This window comes from Ixodes scapularis, unplaced genomic scaffold (genome assembly GCF_016920785.2).
Source record: "Ixodes scapularis isolate PalLabHiFi unplaced genomic scaffold, ASM1692078v2 PGA_scaffold6__148_contigs__length_123643588, whole genome shotgun sequence".
NCBI classification, from domain to species: domain Eukaryota; kingdom Metazoa; phylum Arthropoda; class Arachnida; order Ixodida; family Ixodidae; genus Ixodes; species Ixodes scapularis.
Genome location: NW_024609881.1, coordinates 97,201,718 through 97,227,121, shown reverse-complemented (window position 1 = coordinate 97,227,121; position 25,404 = coordinate 97,201,718). Strand labels below are relative to the sequence as shown.

Sequence of the window (25,404 nt, the reverse complement as noted above, 5' to 3'; positions counted from 1 at the left end):
ATAAGCTTCCGTCCATCACAACCGTCGTCAACATTAGCGGAGACACGCAGAAAGTTAAACTGGAGCTCGAGTCGACATACTTTTGTATACCGAATTAGCAACATGTCGAAGCGTTTCAGGATCCCCTGCGAGTCCAATATATGCGGGTTCAACTGTAGTCTTGGGGATTGAGACATTCGTGGCTCCCAGTCTCTGCAAAGTCCCTTGCCTCTGTGTCAGTAGTCTGGCGTGGATTTTATTTGGTTGGTTTTCTTGTTGCGAACCTGTACGAGAAACTTGATTGGGGACTGTCCGACTCTTCTGTCCTCCATATACGTTGAAAACAGTTCCGCGAGTGGGCAAAAAAAAATGTCTGGAGTTTCCCAATGCCAAGCTTAAACCTGAAGAAGTCTCGTTCTTTATTCGTATCTCTCTACAGTATAATCTCGTTACAACAGACCTGGTTACAGAAGCCATTCGGTTATAACTAGGCTTCCGTGTTTTCAAATTAATTTTTTTTTAAATTCGAAAAACACTTGCCGGTACTGTTGAGACCGGTTATAACGAAGTCAACTGGAATCGGAAATCACTTTGCTATATCCGCTATTTCGTTATAACCGACTTCGGTTATAACAAAGTGCAAAAGGGAATGGGAAATCGGGATCGCTTCGCTGTAGCCGCCATTTCGTTATAACCGACTTCGTTACAACCGGTCTCAACAGTAAACTTTCTGGCAATTCGGATTTATACGAAAAACTTTGAATTTCGAGGCCGCAACTACAAAATAAAAAGCAAAAAAGACAGTGTTTTACAAATAATGTTTATAAGAGCACAGGATCAGTGGTCCTGGGGAGATGCCACTTCAGTTTCCTTTGAAATCTTTGAGTACTGACAAAAGGGGCTTGCCTTTTAGCACGTCAAGGTTTCTTTGGGACAATGCGTCGTGGTATCTGGACCTCGTCTATTTCGTTTTTGAATTTTTTTAAATATAAGAACACAGTAAAATAAACTTTGAATTTCAAAAAGAATTGGGAATCTATTAAAAATAAACTCTGATAAACCCCAAATTTTCAACGAAAAATATACTCGGTTTAACGTACCCTCCGAATTTAACGAGAAATGTCCTCCGGAAACGTGGAATTTTAGTTATAACATATTGATTTATAAGAGTTTTTTTTTGGTCTTCCTATTCATGCCATTGAACCAGCTTGGAATACATTCTGGATGTTAGGGAGTTTGTAAGCAGTCCTTATTTCGAACATTATGCAGCTTTGGTTCGGTGGCAGTGGCATCCATTTTTCAAACTGCTCTCCTTGTGCTCTGCCTCGCGAGATGACCCAAAGCGTGCGGTGATGACAATCATTAGCACGGCTCAAAGAAAAATTGCTGCTTTTCAAAGTCCGGACGTCTCAACAAACCAGTGCTCTCTTAATAGTATCCATTCACGTTTCGCCGGTTAGAACGGACCGCCGTCGTAATCCACGTCAAAGTTTCTAGTAAGAGCATCTTGCGTTCCGCATAGTCCTTTCAGGACGGACCAAAATCTTCGATCGCCATTGAGGTCTGTCGTAACGAGTTTACACCGTAGTCGGTTACATCTGCTTCACACTAGGCTACAGAATGGCGCAGCCGCAGGACAATCGGAGAACGGAGTGTCGGTACTCTGAGCGTAGTTTACATGTACTGGCTCTAGGGTTAACAACGCGAGGTGAATCTCACGGATTCCATTCTCTTTTTGAAGGCGTGTACTGCAGCGGCTGGGTCAAGACCGGGCCCGTTGGGGTGCTGGTTGCCACCATGAACAGCAGCTTCGAGACGGGCCAGGCGCTGGTCAAGGATGCCGAGTCGGGGCTCCTGCCGACCTCCGACGACCGGGGCGGTTCTGCCACCATCCTGCAGCTTCTCGAGTCCAACGGTGAGCCGTGGGCGGTCGTCAGTCCGCAGCAACGTTCTCAAATCTGTCGGTCAACGGGCTACGCAGAAGGGCACCGTCCGAAAACGGTTCTTCTCTGTTGTCCACATGTGAGCGGGCGCCAACGGGTAGCGACCCCGGTGCCGCTCCCATGGACAGCAGGGGCGGACCGCTTTCGAGCGACACTCTTTTTGCGCAGATGGTGTTTTTTTTTTGCCTTAGAAAACCTCGGTAGAATCACATTCTACCGCAGGCGTTGTGCATCCGACGTTCCTTGGGTTCCGCGGCTCCTGTCCTTAAGGGCTGGGACGATCGCGTAGCGAACATCGCCGAGCATGCGCGCCACGAAAAGTCTCTAGATGGTCGAGGAAGCTCGTGAACTGACCTCTACCTAGCAACGTCGGTCTGCGGACAACCTGTTTAAAAGGGACGCCAAAAAAAAGGGCTGTTTGATTATATTTGAATTTTCTAGTGTAGTTTCGAAAAATAGGCGATTCAATATTTTCTTCAAGTTGAACTGCAGTATTCCTATTTTTTTTAAGTGTCAATCGTGGTAAGTTAGTTCTGTCGAGTGCACTTCGTACCGAACACGGTTGCAATGCAGAAAAGCAACACCTGCAAAAGCCAGAGCTGTATATACATTCATTGGGAAGTATAAAAGACAAATCAAGAGATGCCATTGGCCTAAGGAGGGCTGGGCATGTTCCAGGGCGTCTTCACAAAATTTGAATGTGGCCAACCAGAAGCCAGAAATAATACTCTGGCGGTGATCGCCAGAAACGAAATTAATAAGCACGTCAGCGTAACTCTCGGTGACTGAAAATATGATGCACGTGATGTTCCAATCACAGTCATCCAAAATCATGGTGGAAGAGTGCAACTAGCGAAACGATCGACATAATCTGTACGCCAGGCAACGAGGGGCTTGAATGTGCCATCCGAGCGGTCACACGCTGTCCGAGCAACAGAGTTGAGCGGCACATTCATTTCTTGCAGCTTTCTGCATGATCATTATCGAAACATCACGTGCACCCTATTTTCAACCATAAAGTTTTTTTTTTTTTTAACTGTTCTGTTGCTGCTGATGTCGTGGGGGCTTGGGACCAATCAAGCTGTGCTAACAGCTTTTTTTCCAAGCCGCCCTCCAACCTGTAGTTTGTTGGAAAATAAACTCCTATTATTATTATTACTATTATCTTAAGTTCAACCATGAAGGGTTACGTTACTACATTTAACCCTTACGCGCTTATTAAGACCATTGATTGTGATTCTTCATCTATGCCTACTATGTTACCTATTATCTACTTGTTTGTTTGAACTGTATAATATTATTTTTAGGGCTACAACAGTGTCTACTCTGTAGTGTTTATAATAATTCTGATGAAGTTTTTTTGTCTTTCTTGTGTATATGCGTGTGTGCGCTTTTTTTTTTTTTTTTTCTTCTTCTTTTTTTTGTGTTGCTGCGCCTGTCACCGTATGGGGCTTCGGGCTCGTCAAGCCTCCATTGGAGGCTTTTTCCCTTCTGCCCCTCCAATTCATTTGGAAAATAAAGTTATTATTATTATATTATATTATATATACCTATGGTTAAATCTCGCTACCACCGCTAGGGGATTCTTTTCGGCCTCTGGTTGGCCAAGAGAGCATGTCAAGCCCTCTTTTTACGTCTGGTACACGCCCTGGCTCTGCCCGCGCCTCCCATTGACCAAGCTCTCTCTATACATGGCTCTGGCAAAAGCAAGCTCCGTGGGTGTTGCTTCCCCACTATGCACCGGGGCTCGGTGAGAAGCGCACTCAACAGGGCTAAACCGCTGCTATCGACACTTCAAAAAGTACAAATATTGTGGTCATATGCTTAGGAGGGAAGCAGACTTTCAATGCGGTATAGTGCGTGTGCAAACCTGGTGTATATAAAGAAAAAGGAAAATATTGGGAATGTGAATCTACACAACAGTAGAAGTTCAAAATTAAACTGTGGCTGTTATGTGAGGGTATATGTTAGGCAGAGATTTCCTGACATCCTGCATTCATCATTAATGATTGTCTTTTTTTTTTCCCCTCAAGTTTCAGATTTAAGGGGAGATTCTGGCCTTAAAAAACGAAAAATCGCCAAAAAATTGTGTTCAAGAAAATTACATATTTTGGTTGTTTATTCCATAAACTATCTCCCTCTTCATTGCCAGCCCCTAATTCATCAAAAAAATGTGTTTAAGAAATTAATTATGAGTCCACAATAGCTTCCAAATGGTGGTCAAAACGCAAAATCAAGCCCACCTTCACGCGATCCACGCTCCCATTCATTTTGGCCGACAGCCGCCATGTTTGTCTCGTTTCGGAGCTGAATTCCTTTTCCACCCAGAGATACTCAGCCTTGGTGGAAGAGAATATTTACAGAATATTTTACATCGTCAAGAAAGAATGCCTGAACCACGTTCGGAAGAGGATGGGGACGGCACTGCGTAACCTGGTCCAAAAGAGCAGGGGTGGTTTAGTTGTGCCATTTTGATAAATTCACGCTTGCCTGCGCCGTGCTGCGCCCAATGGGAAAAATTGCGCCAAACTACCCCAAAGCAAACAAATGTGCGAGCGAATTGGTTTTTGGAAGAGTTTTCGTTTTTGTCTGGCAACTGTGGGAATCCAGTGGGGTTTGGTCATCACAATCCAGTCCAGGTTTCTGCTCTGCGGCATTGCTTCACAGGTTTCGCACCAATTTTACCGACGTTCCTAATGCAGTGCAGTTTTAACAGATTTAGTTGCATTTCGAAGCATACTACTAAAGATTAACAAGCACAAGTAATTTTTTTTTTTTTTTCTGCATAATAATGTTTAGACGCGTGACACTTTGTTTTATATGAATGGGCTTGCATGTGGTTCCCTTTTGGTTAGCACGCTCGGTCGGAACTGCTTGGTTACAAATTTTTGCCATTTTTCACATCATATGATGCAAATCCGTGATATTACTCGTTAAAATGTCTACGCGTTAAAGAAAACCCAGAATATTTTTATTTATTATTTGTTTGTTTCATGTGAAAAGACTGTATAGTGCCGAGTCACTTCTCTATCTAGAGCAGGGGTCTCGAAACCCCGGCTCGCGGATGCGCTCCGTCCGGCTCGCAGGTGGCCACTGTCTAACCAGAGACGTCCGGTCCACGGCTACAAATGCAAAAATAAGGGCTCGTAAAAAAAAAAAAAAAAGGAAAAAGAAAGGCAGCTTTGTGACACACCTCAAAAGCGCAAGCGAGGATATAAGAAAAGATTGAGAAAATTTGCACCAAAAGGCGGGTTAATTTTCGTGTCAAATGTGTCATTTGCTTGCCATCCCAATGTAGGCATTGGACTTTTTGAAGCCACATTAACTTAACTTAGAAATGGACAGGTGGAAGCTTTGGATCAACCTTCATGAGTCCAGCTGGCTTTTCGTTTAAGTATGGTGCAGTAGTGAAAGGCTTAGAGAAACTGTTTGATTAGAAACTATTTGGCCAAAACCTCTATTCGCTTTGAATTCGCTCCAAACTTAAAATCCACTATTGCATATGACTACCAAAAGGCAACAGCCTCCTGTGCATCTGTGCTTGTTCCAGACCGAGCTGGTACAGTGCTCACCAAACTTATAGGGAATACGCAAACTCTGTCTTGTTTCATGGGAGTGCTACCCTGGTGGCAGCTGAAGAACTGATTCATGACGTAGTGCTCAGCAAAACAGCCCGAGCAGGGGGGGCCACTCGCTCAGGGCCGAAATCGGGGCTGGACCCGAGGCAACACAGCAATTCGGCAGCGCACGCCTCTTTCAAGCGTGCACGGAGCGACGCATGTGCTTTATTTGGGAATTGCCACAACGATTTTTTTCTTGAGTCAGAGGAACAGCAAATACTGGTGATCGCTTTTTTATCTAAATAGACCAATCTCACTAAGCATTCTATGTATATGTAACACTGCAAAAACTGTAGTTCACAGAAAGCAGGCACCACTGCACAGGACAGCTGGCCGAGGAGACTGGTCTGGTGTGCATTCGTAAGATGGACTCTGAAGTGATAATTTAATTACATTTTAGTTCAACTGCAATTGTAATTTGGTTCTGATTTAGCTCACGTCACCTTAACTTCATTACTTTTTACGGGTCCCTTTTACTGTTCTGGACATAAGTCTGAATTGTGCAAGTTTGCACCGACGTGTCTACCTGTAAGTAGCAAAGAAAAACCACGGCGAATTTGCGAAAACCCCGTCGTCTACTTTCTCTCGCAGACGTGACGCCCGTGACGTTCGACCAGTGGCTCAAGATTGACGAGTGGGAGCGGACGGAAGGCAGCCGAAGAGGCAAGCCCAGTGAGAAGCTGCTTTCGATTGAGCAGATGCTTAAGATTGCGCGCTCCTGATTTGGGTCTTTCTCCTCCTCTACACTCTCTCTCTCTCTCCTTCTCCTAACCTCCCTCCCTCTATCTCAAGAAACGCCCAGCACAGATTAGATCGGTTCTTGGTCGTCGAGCCGCGGCCCGCCGATACGACGTCGCTATGCTACCGAGGTACTGGACGTGCGGGTAGGCTTAGCATGGCAATAAAAGCTGGCTGGGTTTGTCTGTACGGTTTATTACCGAGGCTACACTTTGTTTCACTCGAGGAAGCTAACCAACCTGCCGCGACCATCACTTTGCCGGCACTTAGAAAATATGAATGCAACGGTTCGTTTCGAAGCGAAGATCAAACCTTCGCTGCTGTACACCGTGAAGGGAAACAGAGTATGGCATTGTGACTTCACTGCGCGGGTTGTTTCGTAGAAAAGTGTGCCCAAATGATGTCATTTGTTGCATTTTATTTCTTTTTTTTTAAGTGCATTGGGAATTTTGGAGGACTCTGACATAGATTTCTTTTATAGTTGTATTCGAGTGCACTTAGTGCTTTTGGGGTTTTCGTGCCTTGACATCGTTCTAGAATGTATATGTACATATAACCGTCCTTTTCCATGTGCACTAGATATTTCTATCTTGCAGCTTTTTCGCCAATATAGTACATAGTGTGAACTATGTTGCGGCTCGGGTAGAATGGTGCGATTGTGAGTGCTCTGTACTAAAAGAGGAGCTTCTTGACCAGCCATTTTCTGGGTTGATAAAAAAAAAAAATTGGCAGCATGCATGAAAAGTGGCACATTGGTAGCGTGAATTTTCGGTAACATAAATTTTGACAGCACGATACTCTATATTTTGCCATTAGTGTACCATCGCAACCTCATTTATGTTTGGTACTTTGTAACACACTAGGTGTGTTAAGTTGGAAGAAATGAGCAATTATTTTCTTATGTTGGATGTTTCTAATAAACATCTCGGTCAACAAGTTGTGATGTTTAGTTGGGTACTGTGGTGGCAGTATATATTACTCCCGAGTCAGTTTGTTTTGTGAAAACGAATAGTTTCTCTGTACAGTGTTAGCCAATAAATTGTTGTGTTTTTCGGGGTTTCCCCAACATGTTTGCCCTTTCCCTTCTATTAGATGCATCTCAATCGATTCACTGTGGTTTGCTGTAAAACTAATTAAAGGTTTTATGAGCTTGCCAGAAAATATAAATTATTTACCTGACGACGACACTCACAAGCTACAAAATAGCTAGGGTTTTTTTTGGGGGGGCTAACTTTTTTTTTTAATTTGGGGATATGTTTTCAAGGTCTTTCAGTCTTCTCCATTTTTCATAAGACCAGGTTGAAGGCTACTTTTTGGGGTTTACCGAAGACTGAGAACCCCAAAAAAAGCTTTGTGTATATATACACTAAATAGCGTCCTCACTTCCCCTGTATTGAAGCCTCCCCAATGTAAAATCGATATATTTTACAAGAGCCGTTTCGTAATGTTGCCCATTGTCACGGTTGTGGTGGCTGGGTGTATAGAAGGAGCGAAAAACTAGGCAAGTGAATGTGAGCGTAGCTTTTGTTAAGGCATCCCCAACCCACGGCTGTTGAAGTTTCCGTCGACTGACTGGCTGCTGTAACGCTGCCAGGGTTGTGGCAGACGGCAGCATGACACGGTTGTGAAGTCATCGGCCGGAAATCAAGGAAACGAAATTAAAATCTGATAAATGCACCAGTCCGAAGCATGTTTGAGGCACCGTGCTTCAACAACTGCTACATGCATTCCTGGAATTGCAGATGCTTTATACGGCGAATGTTGGTGCCCGCCATGAATCTACATTGATGCCAGATATACAGCACAAAACACGACAAACTTTTTTTTATTATTATAACGGGCGGTAGCTTGCAGCATGTAGCCTAAAAACCTCAAAAACAAAAAAAAAATTCCGTTCCTCTTCAAAGGTTGATCAACAAGCAGAAAGGAGGAAACTCCCTCAATTCCTCCTTTCTGTACGGGAAAGAGGGAGACATCCTCCTCCCTTCTGCAGGGAGTAGCTCAGAGATACGCTTCTGTGCAGAGGAGGAGAAAAGAGCGCGAGAGGGAATTGAGAGAAGGATACTGGGGACTTGTTTTCCTGCCCAGCAGAAGACGATTCCTCAAATCGGCCTTTAAGTGCCGGTCGGTCTTTAAGCCACTAGGCTGGAGGGAGGGGGGTTGATTGCCAGGGTGACCTTTGGGGGATTGGGCAAAAAGAACTAAAAACGTTGCCCCCGTCTCCTCCCTCACGGGAGTCGCCAATTTTCTTCTGATCAAACCTTATCGGTGTCGCCCACGGGGGACAGCATTGAGATTTTGGCCCAGAGCCACGTGGGAGGAAGTGCCAATAGACTGATCTCCAGCCAGTCTGGCTACGCTACCGCTACCGCAATGCATCGACGGAGCTTTACAGTCTTTCTGCACGTGCGACAACCTCGCTGGAGCTCTGCATGTACAGAGCACGAGACTGCACGAGCTGTTTCGTTACACTGCGGGCTGCTTCCTGTGAACTAAAGTTATGGTGGGATTGGTCTATTTTCCTCTGTCCCGCCTGTCCCCCAGTTCAGGGTTAGCTCCTTTTTCCACTTTAAAGAGACACCGACAGGGAATTTATGCTTACCAAGGTTCTTATTTGTACATGACATACAAAAGCACAACTACTCGAAATTCTTTTTTTTTTTTTTCGTCCAAAAATCGCCGATTGATAACTGGCCTGTTTGAGTCGCACTCAATCTCTTCTCCGTGGTCACATGCCATACTCTATGGTTTAGAAACAACCACCAAATGCAATCATAGTCGAGGGTCATTGAAGGCACACACTCGGTATTAAAAACAGAAAGAGAATATGATGCTAATTTTTTGTAGCATCTAAAAAGCTGCAAATGCGTCGATTGAAAAAAAGAAAAAAACTTTCAGCCTTCCCACTCTGGTGAAGAAGGAGGACCAGCGGAGCTGTACAATGAAAAGTAATGGCCGGCTGCGAGTCAGCAAGCAAGAGTGGAAAGGCTCCTGCCATCTATGAGCGACGGCGGCAACCAGATGCATGGCTTGCAGCCGTCGCTCATCGATGGCGGTAGGTGTCCAGAGTTCGGTGTCGATATTTCTTTGCGGGGGACAGGATCCTGGGGAAACTAGCCCTTAACAGCGCCGCTGTAAAAAAAAAGTTGCACAACCATGTGATTTTTTCCAACTTTCTCCACCTCTATAGTTCTTACTCCGAGCAGTTGCATTTTTTTCTATTTTATCAAAATATGTGATGCTATAGCAAAATATTGATTGGGTAGTCTTCTGACACCATAATATAAACTGCCTGGCAAAAAATAAAAAAAATGTTTGGGGTGTGGGGGGGCAGGGGTGTTCTGTGTTCCTTTAAAGGGCAACTCCGCTTCAATTTTGTTCTTGAAAAAATAGCGCAGTCCTCTTCAGTATTGCCCAAGAAGACCACAAGTCGAATATTGCAACTCGGTTCTGTCGGTTTCTTAAACAATACGGCACACTTTGCAATGCACCAAGTTGCCAAAATCAACCGACTCTAGTGGGCGAATTGAGACGCAACCAACAGCGCAGTCAAGGCTATGGCGTGGGCATAGCTGAGATTGAGCTAGACATCATCATTGCCCCTTTTTGTTTGTTTTTACTTCTCCAGGCAAGCATAACGGGTAATGTCGGCAACGTTTCCTCTCGGCACTCGGCGGTGTCCACGTGACTGGCGTAACGCACCTGTGACCCGTTTGGTTGCCCCGCCGTTACTGCTGTCTCCAACGTCACCGCCGTCGTCGTCACATCGTTGTGATTATTGTATCTCGGAGTTTTGTTCACACTACGAGCGCAGACCGATGCCGCACTTGTGCAGATGTTGTCGAATGTTAAAGACACCAAAACGTGGTGATGAATGCTTTGCAGACGACACTTGCGCCTTGTACACGCCCGCCCCAACGGTGGTTCACCAGCTGGCCCTAATCCCTCCCATCGTTGCGTAAAGGATCACGTGATATAATGTACCACGTGATAGCCATGTTATTGGCGGCCCGAGGCCAATGTTGCCCAGCAGAGCCAAAGTTTTGGTTTCCGCTTATGTTTCAAGTAAGATTTAACAATATATATTTTATTTTTTGCTAAGCAAAGGACGTAGTGCCTTTTATTAGTGGTTTTTAAGTTTAACAGCTAATGCTGGAGAGGAGGATGCCTCGCTAAAGTAGAAAGTCGTCGGAGGAGCTTCCCCAACGAGGTTGTCATTGCAAGAAAATTAACTTCCCGCAAAAAACAAAAAAAAAAAAAAGACAATCTGAGTTGTTTGTGGCGCCCCCTACCCCGCACTATGCTGCCAGCTCTAAGAAGTTAACGCAAGGCAGGCCTAGCATCACATTAAACAACAAATGGCTGCCGCAAGCTGGCGAAGGAAATTTTGACGTCGGTAATATTCGCGAGCTTGTACTGCCCCCGTGTCTGCTCTTGAGCGTCCGCCGACGATGAAACAAGACATGAGCGCTACGGAACTAAAGGACCTTGGGAATAAATTCTTCAGCGCCCGCAAGTACGAAGACGCCATATCATGCTACAGCAAAGCAATCGTGAGTGGCATTGCGCTCTGAAGGCCTTTGTTTTCGTCAAGTGGGGAACTCCTTGAGTGCGGCTATGGAAAATTGGGCTTATTTTTAAGCTGTTAAAACCAGCTTTTAAAGCTCGCAGTCTTCATCTAGTCAGAAACAAAGAAAATGCGTTTGAGGGCCGTTATCACAACGTATCTTGAAGAAAAAGAGAAGAAAACATTTGCTATCGGAAACTTCCGAGGTTTTCACTGGTCATTTATGAGCGTCCTGAATTTGCTCATAGATGAGCTTAAATGCTGTTTGTTATGGGTTAGCTGTCCAGACAATTTCATAATTAAGTTACGGTTTCGTATGGTTTTACGACGCTGGATGTTTGGTCACAAGCAGTGGTCCAAGTAACGTAGTTTGTGTTTAATCGATCACCACGTTTGTTTTTAGTCGATCACCATTGCAGTCATGGTCATTCCTTGTTGACGGCATTCTGTCACGCAGACCAGCGCGGTGCTGTGGAATGTAGCTGAAGAAATTGCGGCGATAAGTGGATAAAGCGGCTTTCGTAATCCGTGGCTCGAGGTGTTGTGACGGTGATATCACAAACACTCGATTGCTGGTTCCCCGTGCTTTATCTCGCACTTCCCCGTGCTTTATCTCGCACATGTCGTGCGGCCTTGTCGCGTGAAAAATCATCTCCGCTTGAACGGTCATTCGCTCGCACGGAGTAATTTTGTTTCTGGCAACGGCTCAAAATAAATTATCCGTCACCTGCCGCGCCGACTTCGCGAAAGTTTCGGAAGAGATCTCAGCTGTGTGTGATGAAAGTCACTCAAGTGATATCTTTCAGGTCTCTATCGTTTCGTCGAAACGATAGAAAAATCGTCGTTGACAACTTTCATGGCACGTTTCTTCGGCACTCGTTACGCGAATAGACTACTTCCATAAAGCCCTGCATGCAACACGGCTCGCGTTGCACTCTGGGAACTAGTTGGCCAGGGAGGAGGGTGGCATGGTTTCGGTTTCGATCGACACGTCGACAAGAGATGGTTTTCTGGTCCCGAGAGCGTCATTTGTGGTCTCTAAACTAACCTAAATGGCCAGGCCTCAAAGCTTTAGCACAAGCCTGAGACGTATAGCTTGTCTTAACACATGCTTGTTGTATTTTTGTACTTGAGCCTTCCTCTTAGCGTTCCAATTGAGGTATGTGGACGAGCCAGTGCTGGGAATCTCGAGGCTGCGAAGCTCGGGGATCTTGCTTGTGTACGATTCAACAAGCTGTAGCAACCAATAGGTATGCATACATCGAGCTCGCGCCTTTACATTAGTGTTGTTGATCAGGAAGTTTGTTTGTTTCGTGCGTCCATAGACGAAATATTACTTTTTGCAATTACTGTATCTCATAATATGCCTGAGTATGCGAGGTAAAACTCGGAGGCGCCATTGAAAAGCTCAATTTTGACACACTTCTTATCTCTTATCTGTACTGACCCGCAGCACTGCACGAAGTGAAGTCCCCACCCGCTCGCATTCCATTAATATTCAACATCGCGTATGCACATAAAGTTATCCTGCAATCATATAGGCAAATTCGCACATACAGACCGTTTTGAAAAAGCAAAAGTCGAGCACTTGTGTGAAGAATGTCGCACCGTTCCCCGGAAGTGCGCCGGACGGGCTTGGACCCCCATGCGCACCCGTCCGGCCCGCGGTGCTACATTCTTCACACAAGTGCTCGAACGAATTCAAAGCGCGTTTGACGGTTGTAATGGCCATAATATTTGTTTTGTGTTTGTTTTTTTCCTGCCTGAGTATGCCGAGATAATTTCAGACACACCGTTCAGGCGCAGATCTTGGGCGTCAGTAAAAGCTCGTCCAAAAAGGCTTAGCGAGGAGTAGGGGACGCTTGTTAGGGCCTCCGTCGTAGCTAGCCGATCTCAGCGTTTGCGAGAAGTTAATCTTCTACTAGCATAAAATTCGAGTGGGAGATATATGATGACACGAGGAAGACATCATAGTAACTTTTGTACAGTAGTGAGGTCGAATTTATTGCGTTTCCTTAAAAGTTCATGCGTAAACGCTGGGCTCAACTTTGATACCCTGTGAGGATGCGGCTTTCTTTTCGCCCAATGAAGTAACAAGAAACGGACGTTTGGCAAACAAAATACGTATAAGGCTCCAGATGGACAAATTTCAGTTCTAGTCCAGTGGTACTAGACGGGATTATTGAAATTGAGCTCAAACATGCACTCGTGGGGTGAGGTGACTAAGCCACGTCTTACTACGTTCGCATACGCACGCACAAAATCCGGTGTTTCGGGAACCAAGGAAATGCCCCGGTCTTCGTTTTGTATCGCTCGAGAATGAGTGTATTGTACGTTCGTGAAAAGTCAGATAATCGAAAACGCAAGCAGCGCGTTCGGTCGCGGCGTGATAGCATGAGATGAAGCTGCTCAGTCGAAACCGAAACTGAGTGGCCAACTAGTTCCCAGAGTGCACTGCGTGGTATTTCGCCGCGGTGGGGCGCGTCGGTTTTGGAAGTAGTCCATTGTATGCTGTAGGGGCATTTCGTCACGCGTGTTTCACTGGGGTGCGCGTTAACCCAGCCTCCCGCCTGTGTTCACGCCACTTCGCGGCGACAGTCTGCGGCGGCCTAATAAAAAAATATTAACCCTCCTGACCGACCGATACACGCCGCTTGTCTCATGCAGCTTATTTCAGAAAATGTCTAATAATAATAATAATAATAAAAATTTTATTTGCACTTTCAAGGGCGCAGGTGGCGGTGTGCGGGGCTGAACAGATATAGGTGAAAACCCTTACGCAGAGCGCCTGTCAGCCCACCACCACCTGCGGGAACAAAACAATAACTTAACAGACTGAATAATAACTAAATCTGACCACTGCGGAAAGGAAGGGAGGGGGGGGGGGGGGGAAGAGAGAGAGGTAGTGTTGATCATGAGGATGCCAATGTGGCCCCATACATCTTTGACATCTCCTTTGATTCAGTTCTGTTGGTCAGCAGAGGGCTCCGCACATTCAGAGGGAGTCTCGAAAAACTCTCTGATGGCTGCTGGGAGCGTCGAAGAACTGTGGCGCATCGTTCTCCCCCGCAGCTCTTCGGGTTTTACAATCCTCCTCCCAACTCGCACAACTGTGGTGAGGTACGAGCCGGTCAAAGAACCGTCCAGGACCCGGCACGCCAGGCTCACGCGGGACATCAACAGCTTTAATCTGAGCTGTTGATGGAACTATATGTCTCGATAAAACATCGCGTGTCGATGAAACAATCTGTCAATGAAGCACTGTTCGATAAACTGATTGCCACCGATATCTCCTATGATTTTATTTTTTTCCAAAATTGTTGACAGGAAGAAAAAATATACACGTAAACTTGGAGTGGGTTAAATTTTAGACATTCTACTTGTTGAATTGATTATTACCGTAAAGTAGTTTTCTTAGGGGCACATAGCAATAAAAACACTCCAACTATCTTTAAACATATATATAATAATAATAATAATAATAATAATAATAATAATTTTTATTTGCACGGGAAAGTTTGCCCACTCAGCGGCGTGCAAGGCTAGACAGAAAGGTTAGTACCCTTACGCATGTGCGCCTGCTAGCCCGCCGCGGTAACAAACATGTTTGTTACCGCCGCGGTAACAAACATATGGTAACAAAAATATATATATATGGTTGGTAAAAAAATATATATTTTCACTGTGAGCTTGTTTGTGAATTCCAAAATTATTCGCTGTCAAGAAATCGAAAGGATCAAGGGTACATGCTGGTGAAGGTGTGACGACACAGTAGAGGGTACAAACATGTAGGAAAAGGAGACAGACATTCACGGATATTTCACTGTGAGCAGTCAAATATCCGCACACTCGCAACCAGAAATGTTTTTTGAGGACCAGGTGGGCGCAGGGGCGGATTCAGAGGGGGGGGGGGGGGGGGGTCCGGATGTCCTGAACCCCCCTCTTGATTTCTGCATCTGTAAAAATTTAGGGTGTGGAAACGGGGGAGGGGGGTTTAAACATATGGTACGCTGACCAACACCTGACCCCCCCCCCCCCCCCCCCCTCTGGAAATTCCTGCGTCCGCCCCTGGGTGGACATCGGGTTGGGACCATTGTGACGGAGTGGTGGGTTATTTTCCGTCTGAGAGAAAACACCCTGCATCATGCTCACGATATAAGCGCAGCCGGGAGACAGTTAAAACGTCCTCACCAACAAGTCAAAGGAGGAATAAAACCCCTAGAGCAAGTTCGTTTCGATGCCCCCTGATCGTCATTTCTACACGAAGTCGCCGCATTGCCAGGAGCGGATTACGAGGGAAAGCCAGCCCATGGTACCCAAAAGCTACGTCTGATGGATCTGGACCTGTTACGATGCAACAGTGCAACAAAAAGACTGCTCCCCGTACTGTTCCTCCTAGGTTGTAAATGTGGACATGGCCCATATCTTGCGCAGTTAAGACCCATACTCTTAATTAAAAAAAAGCAAAGCACCATAATAGAATATGGTGCAACACCATATTCTATCAAAACGCACAGACAGAAATTTGGGGAAAGAACCTCGACTTGTATACCATAAAATGTGGTAGATGTCGTAATCCGGTGCGCGGGCTTTGCTATCTATGTGGTGTCGCCTGAACGCCCTATTTTCGACCAGCTGTTTTCACGCAGAAAGTCAACCAGATTTCGAGCCGAACTATGTTTTTCTGTGTGGTCGAGCCTTTAGAAAAATATTCTGAATAAAGATCTCGGCAAGTAACCTTGTCAGTGTCCATTCAATATATAGTCTGTGAGAGATTAAAAGTTCAGGAGAAGCTCCTCCTACCACTTCCCACGTAGCGGTGCGAACAAGTTTGCTCTGCTAAAGGGGAAATGGGTTCAATGTTTTAATGGCTGACAGAAGTCGGGATGAAAGCTTTCAACAGGGATAAGCTTTTTTAACTAGGTTACCCAAGCTACAACCCAGTATCTAACTCGTAATATATGTGAGAAGACAGCCCATCATGCTCGTGGGGAGCACCTGTCATTCATTAAGGATGTTCTGGTCCAGACTAGGGTTAGAACTTGGAAGTTTTGGTTCCAGTCTCTTGACTCTCTTCTGTAACATGGGTCTCCAAACTTTCCGACTAAGGGGCCGGACCAGGGATCTGTTGCAGTATCGGGGGAAGCATATTAAATATTTCGGTATAATTTAGGAATACTAAGAGAAAAAAAAGGGGACAACACGACACAGGTTTTGAACTCGGCTGAATATTTATTTTCCCAGCCTCGCTTATGAAAACACCAAACCTCCATCCCTCAGGCGTATGACGTCACACTGTTAAACACTCTCTCACTCCACCCTTTCCACAACTCCCTCCGCAGTCTCGGGTTTTACAATGTTGAAAGTTCACCAGCTCGCTTGCATCTTCTCTGTAATTTCTAGGAATACTAAATGAATAAACCTAAATAGGAATTTAAATGTTAAAACTTAAACTGTGTAGCAAAAATTTTAATTGGTAATTAAATACCGTAAAATCCCCTGCGAAAGATTCCCCCCCCCCTCCCCATTTTTGGCTTGATTTGTTATATCTTTTTAAACCCGAAAGGTAGCCCACTCCTAGTAATAGTAGTGTTAGAATCAATGATGGCCTCGGCGTAAATGCGGCTAGTTTGCCGTGGCGGGATATCAGCGAATGTTGCTGTCTGGGAAGTATTTGCTTCGTTGCCCCTCACCACGATAACCGGCTTGGAAGGGACACAACCTAAATATAGCAATTTTTTAAAACTTTTCCTGATTGTACATTCAAAGTTAGACCTCTGCGTATTTTCGCCCAATTGGCTCTTGATGATAGCTCCCGGGATTTTACGGTACTTTGGTTTTAAAATCAATATGTCGCTAATTAAGACATGAAAAATAATTGTGACCTGGGAGACTCATCGGGCCTAAGTTAAAACTTTGGCATAATCACAAAGGGCGCTAATGAGAATGGTAGTTCTGATAATGACAACATGCAGTAGGAGTCTAAACACGATATATGTGAGAAAGCAAAGAAATTTTAAGACGGGTACGCAAACATGAAATAAGATGCTTTGAATACTAATGCTGGTACAATAAATAATAAGGCAAAAAAAAACAATGCATTGATGCAGTCTTTTTTTTTTAATATTACCATTTGCATTCTTAGCGCTCGTCGCGACGTTACTTTTTTTATGCGAGTTTATTTTTTCATTTGTAGCAGCCAGTCGCGGGCCGTACATTATTTTAGAAAGACTGCAGCCATCCGCAGGCCTGGATTTGGAGACCCCTACTTTCACAAATCGTGAAGTAATGGGGATTGCAGAGACCGCAGACATAGCAAAAGTCTGCAGCTAGAGTTGCTAAATTAGCTAAATTTTAGAGCAACGACATCTCGGTCTTCTCGTTGTCGTCAAAGGGCGGCGCACCGATTTTTTACTTTATACAAATACTGCTTAAACGAATCCCCAACGTTTACAACAGTGAAACATGTGCTAGTTTTTCTACCCACGAAATGGTAGTCGCAGAAAATAATTGGAAGAAAAACGAGCTGCATTCGCTCCCTCTGCTCACAGCCAAAGCAAGCAGCCGCGTGATCTGGAGCCAATAACATGCCGTCGGTGTTTGTCGTAGTCGCATGTCGGGATTGGCAAAGCAAAGCCACACATGCCGAGTTCTAGACATCGCTGGGGTGCGGCTATCGTCGTCATTGCGGCGATCTTGAGCCTCTACCTGAACGCCTGTCAAGCTATTTATTATCACGAGCCCATATCGTATGTTTGCACAATGCTGGGGTCCAATCTGTGAACCGCGTTCAGTGTCACCCCTCAGGGAACTATGCCAAGACTGCAACCTCTAAGCTACGTCATCAGGTTTTACAAAGAAGAGATTGAACGAAAACGCTCGCTTTCATGAAATTACGCCTTGATGGAGAAGTCTCTTGGTCAGTGGCGGTGTGTGCTAGTATACACCGACACGCGGGCTTGACGTCACGGAGCTGCGGCGGCGCTGCGATCGCGCCGGAGCCGGGGGGCGTGGGCAAAAGCGCGCACGTTTCGCATGGGCGTCATAGCATTTCAGCATGCCACGAAGCTGTGTTGCCGTTAATTGCACCAAAATGTACAAGAAAAGCAGCGGAGTGAGTTTCCACAAGTTCCCGGCAGACTCTGAAAGGCATAGAAGGTGGATAATACCCGTAGATCGAAAAGAATGGTCACCTCGCGCGAACGACCGTTTGTGCGGCAAACACTTTTTTGGAGGCAAGTGCGGCTTCCATTTCAATCTCCGTCCCGAGGCTTGTTTATGTGCAGGGAAACCGTTGACTGATCGAGACCACCCGGATTTTGTTCCGATGCTGTTCGCGCACAACGCACCGGCCAAGCGCCCGTCGGACGCTCGCTACGCCCGTGCTACCGAGCAGAAGGGGATCGGCGACAGAACGGCAGTGTTGTAGGCGTTACCGAAAAAAAAAAAAAAAAAAGTAACGAAATACTTTACTTATTAGTAGCAAATAAAAGGTACGCGTTACTGTGCTACGTGATCTAAAAATAAAAGGAATGCGTTACCGCTACCGATAAAAACGTTACTTCTGCGTTACTTTTTTTTAAATTATGATTTAACACATTTTACGGTTTTGACGATACAGGTCATATATCAAGAAACATTATGTTCATGCAGAAACGGAACATAATTGCTTTATCTCTTTTTACGGTTTCAGCTAAATACTTACGAGAAAAAACGCAAAGAAAAACATGGCGCGCCTACAACACGGAAACAATTGAAGCATAATTTCTTTAAGACTTGGGAAGTAGTAACGACTAACGTAACTACGAAAGTAGTAACATAAGTACATTACCCGCTACTGTGTCGAAAACGTAACGAGTAGGTTACTACGTTACAGAAAAAAGTAACGCGTTCCTGGTAACGCCGTTACTTGTAACCTGTTACCGCCAAGACTGCGGCACGGACAAACCTTTACTAGTTGTAATGCCTTGTGGTCATGAGGCTATGAAAAATATCATACCTTGACTTGAAGACGCTCTGTGTATTTAATCAATTAATGAATACACACACTTCCGCAGACCCGCAGTCTGCAGATCCCGCCAGCAGTGCAGAAACCGACTCGATGTAATCGTAGACCTCGAGAGACTTGTATGCTTGCACCGTGTCGGCCGTGAACTGGCTTGGCGAAAAAACTAAATAAACGACGACCTGAGCCGTCGACTTCCGTGGCAGCAACTTTATGTCGGAAGTCCAGCAGGCCTTGTTTACGGCGTACAGATCCTCGTAGGCAACGCCGTTTTTTTTTTTCGGTTTCAAGGATCTCTTCAGCTTCCCTTTAAAGGCCGCCGTACAGTTCGCGCTTTCCACTTTTTCTGCGTTTCCTCCTCTCCTGCCCCCCTTTCCTTCCTTCACCGCCCTCCCCCACCTGTTTACCACCCTCCCCCGAGGGGACAACAGGGAGAATGGATTAGGAGACGCCTCCGTTAATTCGGCTTAACCCGCCGAAAAGGGGGCCTGCTGCTTGACTAAAAATTATTTCGCTGCTCAAAAAAAAAAAAATAAAAAAAAAAACGCCGCGGGCAGCGATTGTATGCGCTTTGCCGGATGCGCAACACTCCGTCCGCCTTGAACAAGCTTGTATGCATTGGACTAACATTTTTTGAAGTGTGGCAGGTTTAGTGTAGGTCCTATCATATGGTCCTGCAAGACTTCCCTGTCCGCCACAAGCTGGCCAATAATTCAAGAACATAACGACGGCAGCGTAGTCAAACAGTGTAAAATGTATATAATATTTTTAAGAACACCGTTGTCTTCACTGCGTGGCTTTCAAATTCTTAGCGCTGCCAATAATCGTAATCAAACTATTTTTATGATTGAAGACAACTCGTCGTGCATCGACCCCAAGATTACGCTTACGTGAAACATGATTCGGCGCGAGAGCGGCTCGAGTCACCGTAAACATTTTTTTTTTTTTTTTTCAACGTGGATTTTGCTTTTTTAATTTAGCTGAGGCACCACTGGCAGAACACGAATCGCATGCTTGGAAGGTATATACCGTCTGAAAACTCATATAGCTGGTTCAGTGAATGCAATACTATCACATTCGTTGAAGCTTGATTTGTTGATTCGAACTTCAACAAATCACACGCACCCATTCTCCCTATTCCTGTTTACCCAGTCATAGTCGTTCCCTCACGATGCAATACGAGTACAAGTAACTGCAGTTTATGCATTGTTGACGTTAATTGGACAGCCGTGATCACACGGTTTTTAGAAGCGCTATAGAACGAGCACAAGCGTCGAATTCCGGTACACTGATTCATTTCTGTCTCACCGCCGTGACGCCACACGAGAAAAGCGATTTCGTTCTGTCTGAAATTAGGAACACAGAAATCAAGCTATAATCCCGGTAATAAAACAAAGCGAAATGGATCTCTGCAGCCAATACCCAACCGTTTGCGAGGTGACTAGGCGAAAGCATATATTACCTCTGTGCCTTTACCCTCTGCACACTGCCAGAGAGAGTCATACAAACTCCTTGGAGCTATTGTCAACACGATTGCGTTTGCAAGCCTCTAGTTTGACTCGGCTGGGATTCGTCCCTTTCATAGCTCTCTATGAAACGAGAAAGGTAGATACTTTTCTACATTGGGTGGGTTTGCCCGGGGCCTCCAGTTATTTACGGCCAAAATCACACTGGAGGCGCTTCAGCAATGTTCACTCTAGAGTAACTGTATAGGCTCTGGTTCATTCTGGTCGACACACGTGCACACTAAAAATGCCAGTCGTCTGCCTTGCCAAAAGATACTTGAAGAGCCAACCACAGAGACCGACGGATAACGAGGCCGAAATTATGCTTATAACTCAAAAAATTATAACACAAATTTGGCCTCGTCATTCCCAAACTGGTTGCCGGACGAAATTCTCTATGCGTATTGTAAGCCAGGGTTGGTAATAGTAACATAAGATACGTATGGCAGAATTCCGTGCCATAAATAAAATGATTTGGCTAACGCTAATGTAACGCGAAATAGGTGCAAAGAGTTTTGCAAAAGGAAGCGTAAACCGAAAAAAAGAAAAAAAAAAAGACAGAAGAAGATTAAAAGTAATAATAATAAAAAAAATCTCTGGCGACGTGGCCAAAAAAAAAATTCTGTTCATGTGATTTTTATTGTCACGTGACCGAACAACAAAAAATAAACGAAATAAAAAAAGAACACGAGAAAAAATCATCCCCTGCCCGGTTTCGAAGCTATGCCCTCTTGATCGTGAAACTAGCGCGCTATTCGTTGCGCCTAGCTGCGCCGACATAACTTTTTTTTTTCTTTATTGCAAGTTGCGCCAACATAACTCTGCCTGTAATGCTCGCACATTTTCCCATCATAGGAGAAAGCTTAGGTGCCTTCGTAGTTTTTCATGTATGTGTTATTTTTATTTGTGGCAAGAGTTCACGTTCCAGAATGCTTTTAGAGTTTTGGAGCAAAACGAGTTTTCTTCATCCGAGTCACCTTCTAGAGCCAGTAGACCGCACTGGGTCGTCCGGCTAATCAAGCAGCTATTTTCAAATTCTCTGACGTGCCCGTCCTCGCATCCGAGGTCGCCGTTTGACAAGCTTATCTTCCACCTGGTAGCCGGAACCCCCACGGCAGCTATGTTCCGTCCCCACTCCCTCTCGAGAGGATGGCCTCGCCCCGAGGCTAATCCCCATTCTCTAGACGCCCTTTCCACCCAACGCTGGCCCTTTCCCTCCCCGTCTCCAGCTTCGGGAGAGAAGGTTCTTCCCTGCAGAACGTCCCGTTTGTACAGCGGCCTTTAAGCATATCTCACCCAGGGACTTTAGGTACATTCATGGACGTTAGTTCCGTCCAGTTTATCCTTCTTTCCCTCGCCGTGGGCGTCCCAGATCAAGAGCCCGTCGACAAGCACATACTTCACGAACCGGGCTCTGTGCTACCTGAAGCTGCACCAGTGGGAGCTGGCGTGCCAGGACTGCCGCCGCTCCCTGGACCTGGACGCCAGCTCGGTCAAGGCGCACTTCTTCCTGGGCCAGGCGCTGCTCGAGCTGGACAGCTGCGATGAGGCCGTCAAGTACCTCCAGAGGGGTAAAGCCAAAGTGAAAACAAAAAAAGAAATGAATTTTTTTAAACATTAGTGTAAATCAGTTTAATTTTGTTTAAATCAAATTTGTTTTGTTTAAATCATATTTATTTGATTTGCACGAGATTAATTTGATTTAAATCACTGTAGCTATAGAATAGTGATTCTTAATCATGGTTGATCAATCCGTCCTATCACTAAACGATACAGAAGAAAGTTACTGTAAATTAAGAGTAGTTTAATTAAACACCTCTTATTGAGTAAAACCTGCCATGTAAAACATAACCAGCTTGATTTTTTTGTTTTTCGTCTGTGAAGTAAAGAAAACTTTTTTGCTTTCTGATTTGCTTGCAATAGGACACTGTTTTTCTAGTTTTGGTTTTTTTTTCTTTTCTTTTTTCACATTCTTATTTACTTGCAATGGGATGTCATAAAGAAAGCTCATTGTTTTGATTTGTTCAGAATGCCACTGCGTCACGCTCGTGTTCAGGCCGATGTAGACCTCTCTTGCTCAATGATTGCTTTATTTAAATACAAAACAAATGCATATAAAGAGCATCAAATGACATAAAGAAGTGGATAAAAAATATTTTTAGGATCATTTTTGCGGGGAAGGTCAGATTGAAGTCTGCTAAAACTGGTCTGATTTAAATCGCAATTTAAATCATCTTGATTTTTATTTTTCACCCTGGGTGAGGCAGAGGGCAGTGGAGCCCTTTGTACGCCGACTCGGCCCTACGACGTCGGGCGACTGTGGTGTTGCCACTCTTGGTACTGGGCACGTACGGTGTCTCCATCTCGCGAGTCCGGTTTCTTCACACGTGAAATGCCCGCACCTGGGTCGCTAAACTCGTCAAACACAAAGCTGGGCCGAAGTTGACGGAGTGCTCCGATTGGCCTATCCCAACGATGACTTTGCGCTTTTTTCGCCGGCGTCCAATCGGCGCGCTCCGCAAACTTTGGGCTCGAACTTTGTGATTCAAGAGTTGAGGGCCCTTGGTGTGCACAAACAAGGGCTCGCTTATAAACAGCGTCCCGGTGTACACCGAGAGGGTTTGGCCAATGGGCGGAGCTTGTCGCTCGCAAGCGGAGTGCGACGCCACAAAGGGGAGGTTTTTGGTTTTGTCCACTCCCCCGTGTGTGCTAGTCCAAATCCGTGGTTAGAAACGTGGTTTCTTGTGTCATATTTTCCGGAATTTAATTCGCGTACTGCATTCCTGTAAAAGTTTAAATTGTGTGTGGTGGGGACTATACTAGAATTTAGTTTTTCCTGATAGTTCATTATAATGAGATGTCCCGGATTTTGCAAACGACCGAGTATGTTGATGAGAATTAGTGTATGATGCAAGCTTCGTTGTGAACGAATAAAGGGGGCGTTGTTGGTTGTGTGTACAGTGCCAGGGATGAGCAGTACGTCAAGTATAAGTATTTGAAATATGTATTTAAAATTTTTTGAGTATTTTGTATATCATATATAATTACACTTCAACTAATGTATTTGTTAATTGTATTTAAACACTGCACTCTTCTTTGCTACAAGGGTTAGAAAACCACGAGCCTTGCTACACTTTGTGCAGCCAGCGTTGCCCATCATGTGCCAAATGACTTTTATCTTTAAGGCTGTACGCTATTTATGGACTCCACTCATTTTGGGCACAATCTTTTTATACGGGCTAATATCTGAGTCTGGGTGTTCAAATTGTGGGAACAAAGTATACGTAAAAGTATTTTAAAATGATCACGCTGTATCTCATATTTAAATGCTTTTCTTGAAACTAATTGGATACCTATTGTAGAATACCGTGCATCCACCCATTCCATGCTAAGTGCCCATTTCCAAATTTGTAAGATGTAAAATTGATATCCGGACAAGCGCCCATCCCCCATGTTTTTGCAATTATATCTAAATTTTGAGTGGCTGCTTACCTGGTGTTTTATGGTTACTAAATATTTTTCTCAAAGTATTTTCCATCTATATTTTTATACATTTGTGCCAGCGCCGCTTGCATTAACGGGGAATCCTCTCGCCGACGACAAGTGAATCTTGGCATGCCTAACTCGGGAGTGTGGGTGTGCAGCGAGCGACCTGGCCAAGGACCAGAAGCTGAACTTTGGGGACGACATAGCGAGCCAGCTGCGCACGGCCCGCAAGCGCCGCTGGCAGCAGCTGGAGGAGAAGCGGCTGCAGCAGGAGATCGAGCTGCAGACCTACCTCAACCAGCTCATCATCAGGGACAAGGAAAGGTAGGGGAGCCAGCTGCACCTGTAGCTCATCATCAGGGACAAAGGCAGGCAGGGAGCCAGCTCTGCCCATAGCTCATCATTAGGGACACAGACAGGCGGTGGAGCCCGCTACACCCATAGCTCATCATCAGGGACATGACAGGCGGGAAAGCCAGCTGCGCTCGTAGCTCATGATCAGGGACAAGGACAGGTGGGAAAGCCAGCTGCGCTCGTAGCTCATCATCAGGGACAAGGACAGGTGGGAAAGCCAGCTGCACCCGTAGCTTATCATCAGGGACAAGGACAGGTGGGGGAGCCAGCTGCACCCGTAGCTCATCATCAGGGATAAGGACAGGCGGGGGAGCCAGCTGCATCTGTAGCCTGTAGCTCATCATCAGGAACAAGGATAGGCAGGGAAGTCAGCTGTGCCCGTAGCTCATCATCAGAGACAAGGACAGGTGGAGCCAGCTGCGCCCGTAGCTTATCATCAGGGACAGGGACTGGCAGGGGAGCGAGCTGCAGCCGTAGCTGATCATCAGGTGCAAGGTTAGGCGGGGGAGCCAGCTGCACCCGTTGCACATTGCAGCCTGCAGGTTGAGAATACCAGGACAAGCTCCAAGTAGTGGAGTGGCGCTGGTTGGTTTAGCGTAGCTTACCATGAGATCCCGTGAAAGCAACCACCGAAAATGAAATAATAAACGGCGAAAAACATAGGGTGGGCATCGTTCGGGATGAGACTGAAAAGTTTTATCCGAAAAGTGGTGATAAACACAGGAGCACTTCTTGCAAATCACGTGACACAGGGGTGGATACCGCAGATTGTGGACACCGCAGATACAGGTCTTATGAAGTGATAAAAAGATGCGGGAACCAGGTGAGGACCCGCGTGTCACGGAAGCCGATACTGCAAATCGTGGATGCAGCGGATTCGCTTTTCACGGTGCAACAAACACACTTCCCCACAAACTTGCGTATCGCAGGAACCAAAATCGCGGGCAAAACACGCGGGAACCTGCTACGAATTCGCTTGTCACGGGTAATGTTTCCGCAAGTCGTGCAGTTGCGATTCCCTTCGGACATTGCGCGACAGATATCGGAGGGTGGGCGATGTTTCGGAATTATCATGTCAAGGATATTTAGCCAAAAAAATAATATAGCAGGTCGCTCATATGGGATTTTATGGACGAGGGAATTTTTGTAGCGGAAACAACGTATAAACACGGTAGAGGGCATTGTGGGAGGGCATGCTGCTTCCGCA

The 25,404-nt window shown here is 45.5% G+C and overlaps 2 protein-coding genes across 2 annotated transcripts in view; both read left to right on the top strand.

Moving 5' to 3' along the window:
* The window catches only part of LOC8034502 (NADPH:adrenodoxin oxidoreductase, mitochondrial), a 28,768-nt gene extending 21,422 nt beyond the window's left edge, over positions 1–7,346 (top strand). Inside the window, exons 11-12 of the mRNA XM_040206918.3 lie at positions 1,721–1,894; positions 6,134–7,346. Coding sequence (XP_040062852.2) covers positions 1,721–1,894; positions 6,134–6,264 — 305 coding nt within the window. The 3' untranslated portion in view covers positions 6,265–7,346. The remainder of the gene's footprint in view (positions 1–1,720; positions 1,895–6,133) is intronic.
* A 3,242-nt stretch (positions 7,347–10,588) lies between these two features.
* Positions 10,589–25,404, top strand: part of LOC8034501 (E3 ubiquitin-protein ligase CHIP) — a 28,985-nt gene continuing 14,169 nt past the window's right edge. The window contains exons 1-3 of the mRNA XM_029972201.4: positions 10,589–10,833; positions 21,730–21,928; positions 24,002–24,167. Of these exons, the coding sequence (XP_029828061.2) occupies positions 10,732–10,833; positions 21,730–21,928; positions 24,002–24,167 (467 nt within the window). The 5' untranslated portion in view covers positions 10,589–10,731. The remainder of the gene's footprint in view (positions 10,834–21,729; positions 21,929–24,001; positions 24,168–25,404) is intronic.